We start from the raw sequence: 17,955 nt of genomic DNA on the forward strand, positions 1-17,955 counted from the left end.
GGCCGGGGTGGGGGTTGAAGATGGATGGATGGAATCTTGGGGAAGTCCAATGGAGGTCTGAGTGGTTAAAAAGGATGGAGACACAGAGGTCTGTGTCTGTCAAATCCCTAGATATTGAACTAATAGCTATGGGATTCTGACAACTTGGTTAAGGATCAATGTGTTCATAGGCAGAATGGACATCGTACTATTTCTTACCCTATAATAAAGAGTGATGTGGCATCCCCCAAAACACTTTGATCAGGGTTTAGCACATAGTGGATGCTTATGTTTATCGTAGGCAAATAGCAACATACCTAGGGAGAAGACTGATGTGGAAAATTTGAGTCTTCAATTTAATGTTCCGACTTTCAGACCTCTTACCCCCAGGGCAAGCATTATGTGGTTGAGTAGCCTCTTCATTGGACAGGCTCTGGTAAGACTCCCAGACATGAACACGGAAGAGTCAGAGAAGCAGGGCACCCCATCCCAGAGCAAGCCTGAAGAGTCAGGGTTGGTCACAACTCAGGTGGACTCCTGTCCTGAGAGAATGAGCTTGAGATCAATGTTAGGTTCTGCTGAGGAAATGCTTGCAGGCCAGAGAGAAACAGAGGTCACTTTTACATGTACAGTAGGAGTTTTCTCTCATACAGTATAGGTAAGGGCCTCTGGCACTTAGGTTCTAGACTTTTCCTGTTACTAAGAACCTCACTGATTTTGAGCCAATCAGTCACTCAACCTGTCTAGGCTTTGGCGCCTCACCTATAAAACAATGGAACAATACACATCACAGGTCCTTAAGCTAGTGTAGGCTAGATCAATTTTTTGAGGTCCTCATTACGGTGTTCTTTATGACATACCTTTATAGCAAGGCTCCTAACCTTGCTTGATTCTGTCGATTGTCTCTCCTGGGGGACCTCATTCCTCTATAGGATCCCAACTCCCCAGCTTCTCCTGTTGCTTAGCCAATGGTACTGCTCTGAGTACTCAGGTTGGATGATTCCCGACTTGTTTCTAAGGCCCATTAACACCATGCTTCCTGCTAGGTTATTTAGGGACACTCAGCAGGTAGCACGAAGCCTTTGCATAGAGTAGAGCCCAGGACAAAGTGTAAAAGAGAGCAGGCTGACTGGGACATCAGTGCTACCAGCTCCTGAACTTCTGCCTCACCTTGGAACCTAATGACCTTTCTGAAGGCTGAGGCTAGGTTAGAGTAGAATCCCAGGAAGGAAAACAGAAGGACGGAACCTCAGGTTCATGATCATCACCTTGCACCTATGATCTGCTGGTTCCCTGCATAGAAGGACGTACGAAGAAGATACAAATAGCTGTTCCAGTGGCTTGATCATCTTCAATTATGCAAATGACCAAAGTGTAGGCTTGGCCCATTTCCACCCTGAAATATTTATGAACCTGGCTCTAATTCTCATATCTTCCCCTGGTATGCCACGTGATCTCAGATAAGTGCATAATCTCTCTGAAAGTCAGCAATGCCATCTGAAAATAATTGAGATTAATAAGCTTATTAGAACAAAGAGAATTTGAACCTGTATGTGTGCGGGGGAACACAGCAATAACCGCAGATCAATAGCAATGGTAAGAGAAGTCACACTAGTAAGTGAAAAGGTCAATAGCATCATTGCCTACCATTGGCTAAGAACCTATAGTGCATTGGTCTCTGTATTAGGTATTTGACAGGTCCTCCCCACCATGTTGGATGTGCATAGCAATCTGGAAAGGCAAACATCAGTAGTTAAGTTCCCTATCAGATCACACAGCCCATGGGAGGCAGAGCTGTGTAGCACCAGGATATTGTGGTTGGCTAGAGTGCAGGCCCAGGGAGAGAATGGTGCTGGTTTACTCAACTCTGCGAAGCTGCAAGAGCGGAACCCACACTTCCCCCAACTCCGCCCTGGGGAGGGGGGTAAGAACATATTGTTTTGTGATATGGTACTCTGGAAGCTCTCACTGGTGACTAATGCAACTGGATGCCAAAGTCCAGTGGGATTAGATTAGTTCAGCTTAGCTTGGCTGGTCTTGGAAATGTTTTTTTTCCCCCCATGATTCAGGGCTGGGGGGGCAGGGAGCAGGATCCTCTTCCTCTATCTGACTTTGCAAACACCTCACTCAAAAGACCGAGTCCCTACCCCAGGGAGCCAGGGAAGAATTAGGATGTGGGGAAAGACTCTTGATGTTAGTAATAATAGAGGACACTTTTGTGCCAAGTACTATATTAATTACCTTTTTTTATTTAACATGATCTTATTTAATCCTCACAACGAATATGTAACGTATTTATGGCTACCTTACTGTACAGAGAGAGAAAAATGAGGCCCACGACTTAAGTAATGGTAGTTATATTTAGTGCCTGTGTGCTCCAGCTCCAACAGATTCCATGCATTGTATGAGTTACTCCTTATGCTTTATTATGTTTATCAGCTGCTAAACGTGTTATATTGTGGTTACCTATGGCTTTTGTCTATTTTCCCACATTAAAATGCCCATCAAGACAGGAACTTTTGATTGTTTGTTCACCCTGGCACATAGTAGATATCCAATAAAAAATTAGTTCAAAAGCAAATTGTTTCATTTATACCTCATCACAATCTCATAAGGCAGAGGTGTAAGAATTATCCTTACTCTATAGAGTAAGGACACTGGAAGCTCAGAGATCACACTGTTATCAAGCTAAAGTCATGACCAAATCTCATAAGCTCATAATTGTGTGTGTGTGTGTGTGTGTGTGTTTGTGTGTGTATGTGTGAGAGAGAGAGAGTTTGTGTGTATGTTACAGTACTGGGACCTGAACTCAGAGCTTAAACACCGCCCTTTAGCTTTTTTGCTCAGGATTGTCACTTTACCACTTGAACCAATTTCTGGGTTTTTTTTTGGGGGGGGTGGTTAATTGGGCAGAAGAGACTCATAGACATTCCTGCCTAGGCTTCAAACTGGGATTCTTAGATCTCAGCCTCTTGATTAATGAGGATTACAGGTGTGAGCCACCAGCTCCAACTAACTCAAACAATTTTTTTTTTGGCAGTAGTCCTGCGGCTTGAATTCAGGGCCTGGGTGCGGTTCCTGAGCTTTTTTTGTTCAAGGCTAGTGTTCTACCACTTGAGCCACAGCTCCACTTCCAGCTTTTTGGTGGTTAATTGAAGAGAAGACTCTCACAGATTTTTCTGCCCCAAGCTGGCTTCATATCACCATCCTCAGATCTGTCTCCTGAGTAGCTAGGATTACAAGCCTGAGCCACCAGTGCCCAGTTCTCAGATAAATTTTTGTTATGCAAATTGGTTCCTACTTGAAGGCAAGGGATATTGCAGGAAGACAAGGTTTAATGGCCTAAAGGGCAAACCTATACCTAGTTGCTCTTTCCTGAAAATGAGACCTCTAACACTCGTACCTCAGCCTCTTAAAAAAAATGTTCTGACCTATTTGGGTCACTTAGACTCTGTGAGCTTGAATCCCTTGCTCTGACCTTCTGTCCCCGAAGCACAGTTCAATCTTGGACTGTAAACAGCCATCTGAACACTCTGCTGGATCTTTCAAACAAAAATTGTTTAAGATGTGGGCTAGGAAGGTGGCTCAGTGGTAGAGTGCTCGCCTTGCATGCATGAGGTCCTGGGTTCGATTCCTCAGTGCCACATAAGCAGAAAAAGCTGGAAGTGGCGCTGTGGCTCAAGTGGTAGAGCGCTAGTGTTGAGCTGAAGAGTTGAAGGACAGTGCCCAGGCCCAGAGTTCAGGCCCCACAACCAACAACAAAACAACAACAAGTTTTTAAGATTGAATTATATAAGAAGCTGCCCAAATAAATGAGTCCTTAGTTACCCTGGTTGGGGATGGCTGTTGGAGATTAGAGTCACCAGGGGTTCTGGAACCAATGTCCCAGGTTCCACCTGCCATAGTCAAGCAGAAGGATGTGCTGGTGTGTGTGTGTGTGTGTGTGTGTGTGTGTGTATGTGTGTTGGGAGGGGGGATAGCTTCTTTAAGTATGTCTCCTTCCCTGTGCCAACCAAATGCAGCTTTCCCAGCTTTCCAAAGACCAGTTCTGGGGACCCAAGAGGCCTATAAAACAACAAAACAAACAGCGAGTTTGGCGGCGGGAACCTGGGCAGGGAGCCAAACTCATTACCAGGGATGTGGTGGTGAGCTCGCCCAGCCACTGTCCCACCTCTGAGATGATGTAGGCTCGGAGGAAGGAGAGAGAGCATCTTCTCCCCACTCTCCCCAGCCCTACCATCACTGAGATGCCTGGGGAGCCAGGGTTATCAGATCAGAGAATCAACGTCTGGGGACAGCTCCCTGGGTCTCCTAGAATTAGACCCCACATCCAGACTGTTTATTCATTCAAGGGTTCACACTGAGAAACGAATGAATCATTTCCACTTTGAGCAAGGAGTAGCCATTGTTTGGCGGGACTGGCACAGGGCGGAAGGCCTGGTTCTCAGATTTTTCATCCAACTCCGCCTTCTGTCGGCCAAGGCAGCTCCACCCAATGAGGGGAGCCAAGTAACAGGTTAGGAACTTCTGGTTGTTTAGGATAAAAGCCTATAGGCCAAAGCCAACATTCCCAATGGAGGGTTGAAGTGAATGTACAAGCTTGGGCAGTCTCTGGACTTAGGTGAAGTATTCGAGAAATACAGAAAGGGCCACGGAAAACAGTGTCTTGTGAACTCTAATGTGCAGGCTTGGAAAAAGACTCCTGCTACTGCAAGAAGCTCACCGTTTTCCAGGCTTTGCATAATAAATCATTGCATTACAAAGAGAATAATACGATGGGGCCCTTCAAGACTTCCTGTGGGCTGAACACTGGAGACCCTGCATCAGTGCGCCCCTCTGGGGAGGCTGAAAGAATTGCTCTGAGGAGAATTTTACAGAAGCAGGGCACTGGTGACTCACACCACTTTTCCTGGGGTCGCGAAGTCTGTGAGATCTCATCTCCAATCAACCAGCAAAATGCTTGAAGTGGAGCTCTGGTTCAAGTGTTAGAGCACCAGCCTTTGAGTGAAGAAGCTAACGAAGTGCATCCAGGCCCTGAGTTCAAGCCCCAGTATCAGCATGTGCGTGTCCAGGAATCCTATACATTGAGGTCTGGTATGGAAGCTGATTTCCTGGACCTCCATTCCTGCCTGTGTGCTACAGGTCAATCTGTGTGTGAGCTAGCTGAGGCAGAGAGCTGTATATGCCGAGATTTAAGGAGTCTCTGGGCAGTCATGTAAATTCTATCCTCTTCTTCCTCTAAGCAGGTGTGTCAGAGTGCAGCATGCCTCTCATTCCCCTTTCTGGTAACCTACCAGATATTCTCTGTCTCCTTCACTCCTAGGCCATCCCAACTGACCTGCCCGACACATCATTCTTTCCAAACAGCCCCATCAGAACAAGAGTCACTCTTGGCACCTGACTCCATTTCAATCACTGCAAACAAGGGTAAGGCATTTGTGATCAGTTTCATGAGCCCCTAATAGGTGAGAGGTGTTAGATCTAGGGAAGGAGATGAGAGAAACACAAAAAAGAAGGTCCCCACTCCAAAGGATCTGCGCATCGCCAGAGGGATGGATGTCATGGTGGTTGCTTTTGTATCAAATGCTGTGGGGTGTGAGGAACGCACTATTCTCAGTGTTTGAAGCTTTCTAAGGGGGTAGGGAGCAGAGAACCAGCCACTCCCATTACTGATTAAGGCCCCTGTGATCAAGGGGATGGGGAACCAAAGCAGAGCACTATTTCCAGCTTTTTCGAGAAGCTCTGCAAGGATGTGAAATGAAAGTAGAGGCAGGAGCTTCGGCAGCTTGCCCATGATAGGAGGAAAGCAAACCTGAAGCCTTCCACTCATCTGCATTTATGTTTTCTTCATATTCAGCACAACCCCTTCCCTGCCACACCCATGACTTATGCTGGAATTGATGCCTTGACTCCTCCCTGGAACCTGGAAACTTATTTGAACTGAGTTTCTCGCTCTGACCACGATTCTTTCTCCCACCTGCTTACGCATAGCTGCAGCATGTGCCTCAGCCATAGTCCCCCATTGCCTGCTCTGTTTGTATCCAGGTGGGATGTCTCCCCTACATCTTGCCACTGGCACCCATCATCTTTGTATTTGTCCTGCCCTGTCTGTACCCAAGATCGCTCCTTTGACTCTCAGGGGTCTTCTGCCATGCTGAGTGTAGGCTCAACCCTGTCTCTACTTCAAGGCTCACAGTTAGGGTGCCCTGGTTTTTCTCTCTTGGTGCCTCTTCTCTGGCACTGCCTGTCCTCCTTGCTACCCACCTCCACCAAGGAGACAGCTAGTGGCATCCGGAAGGGATATTGTGGTTTGGTGCAGGATGCCTCTGCAGCATGCCTGAATGGGTATTTCCATGACTAAGGGGCTCATGCTCTCTCGAGCCGATTCTTTCCATCCATGGATAATTTGGCCTATTAGCCAATTTAGCCAAAGTTTCTATTAAACTTTTTTCCTTACGTGAAGAGGAAAACTACTTTGTGGTCATTTCTAGTCGTTAGCCCTGCTCCTTCTGACCTATGGGGTCACAATGAATGTCTAGTGTATCTTCCACAGCCTTGAAGACTAAACGTACAGACAAGGCCAGGAGCTTTCATTCACTTGCTCTGTGTCTGAGGATGAATTTCTTTCCCTTCCTTTGCCTCTATTTCCTCATCGGTAAAACGGAGGTGACATGGGCACTTAACTTGATAAGAGCTACATCAAGATTAAATGAGTCAATAGGTACAAAGCTCTCTAAAGGAGCACCTGACACGCAAGTGCTTAGTAAATTACATTCTCCGAAGGAAGCTATCTTATGTTCTACTTTCCTTCGGTTTAACATCCCTTTAAAATATGCTCCACTTGGCACGTGCCACACCCTTACCACCCCGGCTCACCGTGCACTTGGGTTTGCTCAACACTCTTAAAAAGTGGCTTCTACTACAAGGTAGAGTCACAGAGGCTCGAGACCTGGAAAACTGCTCATCTATTAGCCTGATAACTATTCGTTTTCCTGAGGCTCACTTTAGGGTCCTCTCAAATCCCAGGGTCCACTCAACCGTCTCAGAGTTTAGAGCCATGATTCTACCTCACCTCCAACTGTCCCAAGCCTTCCAGATTCCTCTGGCATTGTGGTGTTTCTACCTTCTCATGATCACATACCAGATGCAGGATCTGCTGGGAACAGGTGGCTCATGCCTATTATCCTAGCTGTTCAGCAGGCTGAGATCTGAGGATCACAGTATGAAGTCAGACCAGACAGGAAAGTCCCTACTCTTAGCTCCAATGATCCATCAAAAAGCCAGAAGTGGAGATGTAGTTCAAGAGGTAGAGTGCCAGCTTTGAGTAGAAAAAAAGCTAAAGGACGACATCCAGGCTCTGAGTTCAAGACTTAGTACTCACATGGTACTACACGTGGGTGTGTACATGTGTAGTAGTAGTAGTAGTAAAGACCTAGATTCCTCTTCTCTCTTATTCTCAACTCATCTGATCGGTGTCATCCTCTCTAAGCAGACTCTGGTGTTCTTCCTCCTCAAGAAAGCCTTGAAGATTGATCCCGTTTCCTCAAGTTATTCCAGCCAATGGCACATTTCTGCCTACCTTACCACCTACAACACAGAGCTTAGTCCAGTGCAAGAGCTGTGAGTCTTGGCATTGAGGTCTTACCCTTATTTGACCATGAGTTCTTCCCACCTGCCTGTGGCTCAGAGGGCAGTGGCCTGGCCTTTGTATTTCCTGTGAATGAGCAAGTATGTGACCCAGAGCCTCAGAACACCTCATGGTCATGCCACTTCTAGAGAGCCTCTAGTTCTGCTCCACTTCCCCACACAGGGACATGCTGTCCCTCTGGGGCCACTGCGGATAAGGGCCCAACAATCTAACAGACGCTGGGCCAGGCAGGGAAGAAATGAGTAGCTCTGACGCACCCAGCTTCCCTCCCTTACTCTAAACTCTTAGCTTTTTTTTTTTTTTTTTAAAATTTTTCTTCCTGTGTTGAAAGAACCATGGGGCTTAGCCCATAGTAGGGGTTTCCTGGGGACATTCCATAAATTCCTCATGGGTTGTTTCTCTGTAGAGGGTGGGGGCAAGTGGCTGGGTAAGCAGGGAAGCCGGGAAGGGGGGGGGAAGTCTGAGTGTGAATTTTAGGCGCCTCAGAGGAGTGTGGGTGGAAAGGAAAGGTGAATTGCCCTATAAGCTCATAAAAACAGCCAAAAGTGGGGGAAAAAAACCCCAACACAGTGAGAAAGAGCAGACATCTTGCAGGTTGGAACAAGCTATGCGTAGCCACGCCCCTCCTCCCCCGACTTGCCCCTTGAACCCGTTGACTTGCTTTCACGGTGACTTGTCCACCTGGGTTCCTACAGGGCTGAGACAACTTGGCCAGCGTGGGTCTGTGGCTTGGAAAGGTGCCAAGCAGCACCCCATGTGCCACGTGAGACACACAGAGAATAGAGATGCAAGAAGTCGGCATAAGGGTCCCTTTGAAGTCTGGCTAGATCATTCTTCCTTTACTCAATCATTGGTCCGTCCATTCAGAAAACACTGATCTCTTAATTCAGTTGTTGGGCTGGATAGAATGGAGGCACTAACCCCTGGATGAACTCTATATAGCTCTATAGCAAGCCTAGACCTGAGCTCCATCACTGCTTCTTTTTTTTTGGTCGGTTGTGGGGCCTGAACTCTGGGCCTGGGCGCTGTCCCTCAGCTCTTCAGCTCAAGGCCAGCGCTTTACCACTTGAGCCACAGCGCCACTTCCGGCTTTTTCTGTTTATGTGGTGCTGAGGAATCGAACCCAGGGCCTCATGCATGCGAGGCAAGCGCTCTACCACTGAGCCACCTTCCCAGCCCCTTCTATCACTGCTTCTTTAGGTAAAAAGGGAGCCAAGTCGGGAGCCAGAACAGGAAGCAACTTGCCTCAGATCTCTTCTCTGAGCCCACTTACCCTGCTGAAAAAGAAGTATATTGGGCGAGAATGGTTGTAATTATCAGTTTGGAGGCCAATTTTATGAATGAACACTTGGTGAAGGGATTAAGGAAGAGGAAAAAGAACAGATGAGCATAGAGGATGGTAATCTTTTAATAGAACTTTCCAGAAAATAAAGGAGATAGCCTAGGCCAATGATGGAAGAAGAAAGAAAAGAGTCGGGGGAGAGGGGGTGGGCTGAGCACCAGCTTCACTGTGGTTGCTGCTGTGATGTAGACAGTCTCTGGCAGGAACCTACCCACTAGTCAAGTGTCTGAATCACAGGGTCCATTGCCTGATAAAGACTGGATATGCTTGATTTTTAACCCCACCAGACCCCTGGACCCAATGTCTCTGTACCTGTGCCAGGTACCGTTTGCCCAAGTGGATGGGATGAGCCTGGCTGTGCAGCGGTGTGGCCAGCATCAGGCTTTCCGTAGAACATGCTACTTTTTCACCCTTAGTGGACCATCCTCAAACCAACCTCTTTCCTCTCCCCGTTTTGGGAAAGCAAGTGTGGAAGGACCACACATATTCTCTCTCCCATGTGCAGAGGGGCCAAAGTCGAGTCCCCAGTCCCAGGGACAAGGGAAAGGAGAGGACAGAAGCAAGCAAGGACCTTTCCCAAGAGTGAGAAAAAAAAATGGCTGAAGAGCTTTTGGTATCACGAGAAGCAGAGAGGTCTGGAAGGTTCAGCACTTTATCAGCAACCCAGGCCCGGATCTCACCTCCTCTGCAGTGAAGTCAGTGCAAGAAGAGCCTGGAAGTGTTCTGCCTCCCAGATTCCACATTCCCAAACCACATCCCTCCTAAGGCTCTAAATGGATTAGGAGGAAAGAGCTCTAGGGGTGATGTCAACATCAAAGGGTGAGAGACAGGGAGGTCTGCAGGAGCCTGGATCCACAGGTGCCGGACTGGTGTTGAGGTGGCAGCAGGGTAAGCTTGGGAAAAGGGGATTATCTGGGACCGGAAAGAATGCAGCTGCTATAATCCCACATAATGAACCAGACTGCGAGCTCTCTCTCCACACCCTAAGCACAAGACAAGTAGGTACAAGCTGTTGGCTTCAGCCTGCTGTGCCAGAGGGTTCCCTTGCTGCCAACCCCAGACAGCCTGTTACCTCCAGCTGGCAGAGGTGCCCAGGGAGAGGCATGGGAGAAGATATCTACTTCCTTCTAGAAGCTCAGGTTTGGGTGAGATGGTAGGGAGGGCTGAGTCTGGGGTTGTGAGAAAAGAGAGGTATGTGGCTTGTCACCTAAGTGTCACATAACCACCAGACACTATATCCAACATTTGTTCTAGGCTCTTAGCAACAAGATCCATCTCTGCTCCAATCAGTTTTTTTTTTTTCCAATTCAACAAAGACTTTACCATTGCAATCAACTCTACTGATCCTAGTCAGAGGAATTTACAATGTGGATGATTCATCAGATAGATAATAATAATTTTTTTAATGGGTTTGGGGGATAACATCCTAATTTCTTGAAAATTCATAACATTAAAATGCGTTTGCGTTTCCTAGACATCCTGATGGCTGGAGAAAACAGCTAGAAGATGAGTCACACGCATGCACAAAAAAAGACCCCTGCCTCCCTCCCCATTCTACTCCCTCCCCTCAAGACAGTGAAGATAGGCCTGTGGTTAAATCTCCACCAGCAGCTACTTTCTAGGAAGTACCCGCAGCCAGGCTCACAGACTTACCTTTTTCAGCTTGCCGCTCTTAGTCCCCACAAAAACCACGCTGTAGCCATTGTAAACATAGGAGGCCACTGAGGTCATTCTGTCTTTGCTGGTAGTGTACAGTGTCAGTCCCTCCACTGGGGTCGAGCCTCCAAGAGGCTGGTTGATGTCCAAGCCACAGAAGTTATCATCAATGGGCACCGGCTGGTAGGAGGGAAAGGGATCAGAATGATTGGCAGAGAAGGCATGGTGGCATCAACTTCAAATTAATTATCCCTGCCCACCACTGTCACCTGAGGTCACCAGGCTTGGGACAGGCACAAACACAGGGTAGTCTAATAGAACCCAAGCACCTCACCAGCTGACCCATAAACCACATCCTGGCTTCTATGGAACTAGATTTAAAAAAAAAAAAAAGAGTGGTAATCTTCCACTCACCTGGAGTCACCTGTGTTCACCTTTCTGCCAGGAGAACCAAGCTCAATTTGTTAAGCTGGTTGCTGAGCTCACTTTCTGCTTATTTTAATGCCCCTGTGGAGCCATACACTCTGTGAGGATCTTTCTGTTTTAGACACAGTCCCTTCAGTAGATGTTCAGCTGAGTGACAACATGGCTAGGTTTCTACCAGCTTGGTGAGAGTTTCTTATTTGTTCCTTGACTAAGTTGATTTTTTGGGGTGGGGAGAAGAGGGGCTTCAGGGTCTTCCTAGAGGGCACAGGAATGCTAAGTCACTCAACTATTTCTATTATCTATTCTTCTGGGAGAACATTGGAAGTTCCAGAATAGGAATAATGGGTCACTGCTTTCTTGCCTTAGAAAAACTTAAGTCTTAGTTCCATCATTTAGAATAAAGCTTTCCTTGTTGTTTTCTGGTTAGAAGTATGAAGGGGTACATAAAACTGCATATAAATAAGCTGCATACGTACTCCTTCTCTTGTATGTTATTAGTCTTCAATGAAGTTGCATACATATAATTGAAAGAAAAGTCTACTACCATTCTTTTGGAAGGAATGGAGTGATGGTATGCCTATGTAGAATCTGTCGGGAAGGACTTGTTCACTTTTCAAAGGAGATCACTTTGAGCACGTTGAAAACAACCCACAATAACCAAACCAAAAACTTCTGAAGCGCAAGTAAAAGACCTGGACTCCTATCTGCTAGTCTACTCCTAACTGGCTGTGTCCACTCAGGCTAGAAGCATTCTCTTTTAGAGCTATTAAATGGAGATGCGTAATAAATGGCCCCTAAGAAAGAAGGAAATTAAGGATGGAGGGATGGATAAAGGATGGATGGAGAGAGGGAGGAAGGGAAAGATATTGCATGCTCTTAGAAGACAGAGGTTACAGAAGTGTTTAGGGCTTACATTCTTGACACCATTCCTGGTACAAGGCTGGACTTTGACTGGTATTCTGAGCCACCTGAGTTGGTTGTACAATATGGAACTACAAACTATGGGCCAAAAAGAGCCCCAAGTCCTGGGGTAGCTGGATCCTAGAGGAGGAAAGGATTTGGCCACTGTGTTTTCTATAAAACATCAAGGCCACACCTAGCCCCTGCTCACCTCAACCCCTTTTCTCATCTTCATTAGGGAAGAACAAGCTTCACTCCTCGATAGGTCCAATTCCTTGGAATAATTGGTCTATAAGCTACAGCACATGCTTTTTTTTTTTTTTTTAAGCTACGGGCTATTCTCTTCTCAATTCCAAAGGGAATAGACTTATTTCTTGCGATTCCTGGGTGTTTTGTAGACTATGCTTGCTCTTTCTGCTGGTAGGAATGATGATTCTGCACTGGTGTACGTGTGATCTTTAGAAAAGAACCAAGTTTTAGGCTAAGAATGCGAACTACTTTGGGTCATACGGGCCCCACACAGCAGAATCGAAAGAACAAAACTATGACACTCCAGTACCCACTCAGGAGAGATTATTTTGTACATCTCTGAATTCAATGACATGGCATTTTGCTTGAAATCAGCTGTGGCAGACGTATTTACACCATAGAAACTGGCAAATGCTATAAACTGGGGCTTTTTTTTTCTATGTACCCTGCCTGCCTGAAGTCAATTATTTACAAGCATATCAACAGATAGGAATACTTCTAGCACCCTAGTGAAGCAGGACAGAATAATCAGCCACTACTCATTTTTGATGCTTTCTACCTCTTTTCCTCCTGCTTTTACTGTAGACATGAACTGTCCTGGTATGTACAAACCCTCTAGGGGTCTCCATTTTCTCCATCTGTAAAATAAAAGGCTGAACTAGGTATTGTCAAGCTTCTTTTTAGGGCTAAGCCCTTGATTTTGTGACCTTAGATTTATTTTTTTAACTACTCTCTCTAGGGGCTTGAACATATGACAGAATCTGGGTACAGTTGTAACCCACGCCAGCTCTGGAGAAATGGTGACAGAAGCAACAGCTTGCTGGTAATTGTAGATTTTCTCAGCATTCTTTCTGACTCTAGAATCTCCAGAACTGTGAAGTAGATTGTTTGTTTGGATCCCAAGTTCCTGAGAGTGACTTTCTCTTCACAGTTTCTGTCTGAATAAACGGTCAGCTATTCCCAAATACCCGCTGTGTCTTTCCTTAGCTTGAATGCTGAGAGCTTGAAGGGCTTTCCTTAGACATGGAGAAGCTACATAGAAAGAGCTCGCATGAACTCTGAAGTCATGGGGGCTGAACTGAATTCGGATCCCTGTTTTATCTTCATAGCTGTATGCATTTAAGCAGTTTAACTTAGTTTTTGTCAGCCTGGGTTTTTCCACCTGAAAAATGAGTGTGATAATTAGCAATGGCTTTAGAGGATCATTGTGAAGATCAAGTAAGTAATACTGAAATTGCCCTGCACAGTCTCCAGTACATAGCTGCTAGGCAATGAATGATTATCTCCTTCCTCTCCCTTTCCTGAGAGCAAAGCTTGAATCCTTGATCTATCATTTCCCTATTAGTCTAGTGATCGTATTAAAGTCAGACTTTGTGACCGTAGCATCTCTCTCCGATCCTTCACTTCCTTCAAGTGCCTTAAAATATCTCTGGGTCCCCAGGTCTGTGATCCTTTGTGCTCTATATGCGGCACCTGTAGTACACGTAGCCCCTGCTAGCAAGCCTTCTGACGGGTGTATGCCCCTGGCGGGGCTGTTCTCTCTGAAGTTCCCATCCCCTGGCTGTCATTTCTTTCCCAGTGCCTTTGCTGTCCTTTGGTTATTAGCCTGGGCTTGTCCCTCTGCACTGCCACTGAAATAGCACAGGGTGTCATCTTCCTCTTTCCTCTGGCTCAGAAACAAGCAGGAATCAGAAGTTTCCTCCTGACAAGGCCTCCCACTCTGGGCTATGGGAACCTGAATGGAGCTGCAAGGGGTTAACCCTTACATTTCCTCTTCGCTCCTCTCAAGCTGGGTTAGGGTCATTGATCACAATATTTCAGTGCTGAGAAGAAACTTGGAGATTCTCTAAGGTGATTTCCTCATTTTGTAAGACAGCTAAGCAAATAGCCGTCTCTTTATTATGGTGACTATGAATAATCCTAGCATCTCATTGATCAAATACTTCTGTTAGCTATTGTGCTAAGCATTGCATGTAAGTTTTCTCTTTGAGCTTCACAATAACCATGAACACAGGGTACTAGTACTTCTATGTTAAAGATGAAAAAAATATTGTGGCTCTGACCAGGTTTGGGATTTGACTGAAGTCACACAGGCCATAAAGCACCTAACGGGTTGGACTTCGAAGCCTATTGCCTTAACCACAGTGAGAACAGAAGCATAGTTTGGGCACTCACTTCCTCTCAAGATATGACATGAGTTCTGGAATATTCAGAAGACAGTCAGATGGGCCTTGGTCTCAGATCCTTTTCTCAGGCTGCTGGTCCAGAGCCCACAGCTCTTTGCACAGAAACCTAATTTTAGTACTTGTCACATTCCCTAGCAGTTAACTAACATGCCAGGCATGGTGTGAATCTCTCCATCTATTTTCTCAACGGATCATCTCATGAGGTGTGTGTGTGTGTGTGTGTGTGTGTGTGCACACGCATACACACATGCATGCATACATGTATCTGCCAGTGCTGAGGCCAGGTGCAGTTCCTGAGCTTTTGTGCTCAAGGCTAGAGCTCTACCACTTAAGCCACAGCTCCATTGTTGACATTGTTTTTTATTTTTTTGGCTGGAGGGGGGAGGGTGAGCACAGGTTCTGGTGGTTAATTGGAGATGAGAATCTCATGGACTTTCCTGCCTGGGCTGGCTTCCAACCACGATCCTCAGATCTCAGTCTCCTGAGTAGCTAGGAGTCATGAGCCACTGGCACCCAGCAATCATGGTTTTTATTTTATATCCCCAGTGCCTTGTAGAGTGCCAGACACTCACTTAACCTTCAATACTTCGTTGTTAAATAGATGCAAGGATGAGTAAGATGGATAGATAATGGAGGGGTGGACAGAAGTAGAGATAATGGAGGGATAGGTAAGATGGATAGATGATGGATAGGTGGAGAGATAGGGAGGAGATAGAAGAAAGGATGGATAAGATGGATAGATGATGGATAGGTAGAGGGAGAGATAGAAAGGAGGGAAGGAAGAGAGATGGATAGAGGGCTGGGTGGGTAGAAGGAGAGAGGGAAGAAGGAAAGACTGATAAAGCGAAGGGGAGAGAGAAGGATGGTTGGTTCAGAGTGCTATGAGCTTCAGGACACATGCTTCACTGATTTTCTTATCTCTGCTGTCCTCAGGTTTAAGTCCTAAGGACAGCCTTCCCCTCCTCAGCGTTTGTCAAGACTCTATTCTATTTCAAGCCATCAGTCAAACTTGTTTGCCTTTCTTCTCCTCTGACTCATATATTCACAATCTTTCCATCTCTTTACTTGGCACCACAGTGGCTTCTAGCCTGTATGTATGTGATCTGGGCCATTTACCAGTTTCAGGTCTCATCTTCTATTCTCTTTCTCATATACTGTGATCAGGCTACACTGGCCCTGATGTTCCTCACACACTCCAGCCATGCCCAGAATTCTTCACACTTACCACTTCCTTTTTAGCATGCTCTCCCCCCACCCCCGAATACCTGCATGGTACCCTTTCTTCCCTTGCTCAGTCTTTGTTTTGATACCACTCTCTCAGTGAGCTGATTCACTCATCTATTTGTTTTCCTCTATCGCAATGATCACCATTTGACCACCTGTGTGTTTCAAATATCCGCTTGTCTTGCTTTGCAAGTAGGGTAAGCTCCATGAAGGCAGGGAACATGGCTGTACGGCTCACCAAACACCTGCAACAGCATCCACTAACACATGGCATATATTTAGGATGATTTGATGAACCAAAAGACCATGTCCCAAGCATGTTTCAAGTAGAGGTGACATCCTGTATAGGGTTTGCTTATCACTTGATAACCTGAGCATGACAATCTCTCTCACTCCTGCCGTTGGTGGCCTGGGAGTGAGGTGTACAGAAGGGCACACGCAGGAAGGCCAGAGTCCCTTACAGATAGGTTTCCAGGTGAGGGGAGCATCTCCTTACCGCCTTGGTGCACTGGACATCTTTCCCCAGCAGCCAGTTGAGTTCCAGATTTCCCTCCCCCTGGTAGCAGGACTGCAGGCGTTCCTTGATCTGCAAGTTGACGGCCCGGATGGGGAAGGCACAGAGCGCAGAGTCGTCGGGAGGATGGTGGTACTGCTTCTGCCCTTTGGAGAAGATGGCAAAGAGCACGTCATCCTGGCTGCTAATATTGAAGGCCTGGGCTAGGGCGGCCCCAGGCTTGGCCAGGTAAGCGGCCTGTAGCAGGCGGTATTCCACCCCAGCGCGGGTACATCCAAAGGGCAGGGACACATAGGAGTGAAACTTAGGGTCATCCTTGCAGAGACGCACGATACGTGAGGTGTAGAAGAGGTCTCCAGCCGAGTTGATGGCCACGCCCTCAGGGGTCTCGGGTTGGACAGTGAGGAAATAGACAAAGCCCCCACTGGCAAAGCCATAGATGTAGAAGATGTCAAAGTGGGAGACTAAGGCCAGGGTGTCAGAGGGGATCTTGATCAGGGAAGAGACAAAATCACTGTGGAGCTCGTAGTCAAGCATGGCCGAGGACTCGGGGTCCCGGGGCAGCTTCCGGCTGGACAGGGTGGGGAAGTAATCCTGCTTGCCATCCACCGCGGTGCCAATGAAGAGTTTGCCATCCTCGCCCTCAGAGCGCACGATCACGCCATACATGGTGCCCGTCTTGTTGACGCTGGACAGGTAATGCTCCTTTTTATGGGATGGCTCCACCAGGATGAAGAGGTCGTCCAGCCGCAGCAGCTTGCAGACCCCCTGGTAGAGGCTGCCGCAAGCCAGCAGGCGGTTCTCAGAGTAATCAATGATGAGAAGCTTGTTGACGTTGTTGGTCAGGGTGAGCACCTCGCTGCAGGGCTGCACGATGAGAGGTGGGTAGCACGATTTGTTGTCCTCTTCCGGCCCTGTCTTGTGAGCCACCTGGATGGTCAGGTTGCCCGTCAGCTTGTAGACTCGGTTGATGGCCCCCACATACACAGCCCCTGTCCCTCGGTGGACAGTCAAGTGGTTGAAGGTCCAGTCACGGTTCTCAGAATGGAAAGTACTGAACTGTGGCATGCCAGCAGCTGAGGGAGTCAGCAGTACCCAGACCAGGGAAAGTAAAACCACAGACCAGCTGTCAGCCCAGGGCCAGGGCCTCCGCTGTTCCATCCTGAAGGGGGCGATGCTGAGGAGACAGTTCCTCCCTGTTCTACTCCACCTTCCTGGTTCGGCCCTCACATGGTTCTGTAAAACACAAGGCCCAGTGGTCAGACAGGAAGCAAGCCACAAGAGTGAATGGTATTCCTTGACCCAGGGCCCCCCACCGCCCAATCTTGGCTAGCTCTGTGACTTCCATCTACACTTTGGGTTTTTCTATTTTTAACATACTTTCTCCTGCTTTGGGATGTTCAGGGAATCCTATTATCTATTTTTGGTCTGCAGCCTTTTATGCGGTATAATACTCTAAAAAGAAAATATCAACTGCACCAGAGCATCTCTATTTTTGTCCTCTTGAGACATCATCTTTTCTCTTTCAGAGAGGTTAAAAGGCTGTTCAAGTTTCACCCAGCCCGAGAACGCCAGTGTCAGAATCGAAACCGTCTTCCCCACCCACTCATCGTGTCAGGGTCCAGGTGAGTGGAAGGTTCTCATGGTTTCTAAAAGCTGGTTAGGAAGCACCTCCTTCTCCCCTTCCCACTCCCTTCCTGCAAGTCTGATGTCATAAACACAACTCCCTTTTTTCAGAGTCCCATTGCCACGTGCCACTGAGTTTTCTTCACTATCTCATTCTCTGTCATCCCCAGAGAGGGGTGAAGAGCTGGTCACCCTGAATGATGAA

General features: G+C 47.1%; 1 protein-coding gene across 1 annotated transcript in view; it reads right to left on the reverse strand.

Moving 5' to 3' along the window:
- The window catches only part of Plxna2 (plexin A2), a 189,581-nt gene extending 172,227 nt beyond the window's left edge, over positions 1–17,354 (reverse strand). The window contains exons 1-2 of the mRNA XM_013017499.1: positions 16,107–17,354; positions 10,623–10,805 (exon numbers count right to left, since the gene is read on the reverse strand). Of these exons, the coding sequence (XP_012872953.1) occupies positions 10,623–10,805; positions 16,107–17,285 (1,362 nt within the window). The 5' untranslated portion in view covers positions 17,286–17,354. The remainder of the gene's footprint in view (positions 1–10,622; positions 10,806–16,106) is intronic.
- Between the last annotated feature and the right edge of the window lie 601 nt (positions 17,355–17,955).

Source organism: Dipodomys ordii, unplaced genomic scaffold, assembly GCF_000151885.1.
Source record: "Dipodomys ordii isolate 6190 unplaced genomic scaffold, Dord_2.0 Scaffold35, whole genome shotgun sequence".
NCBI lineage: Eukaryota > Metazoa > Chordata > Mammalia > Rodentia > Heteromyidae > Dipodomys > Dipodomys ordii.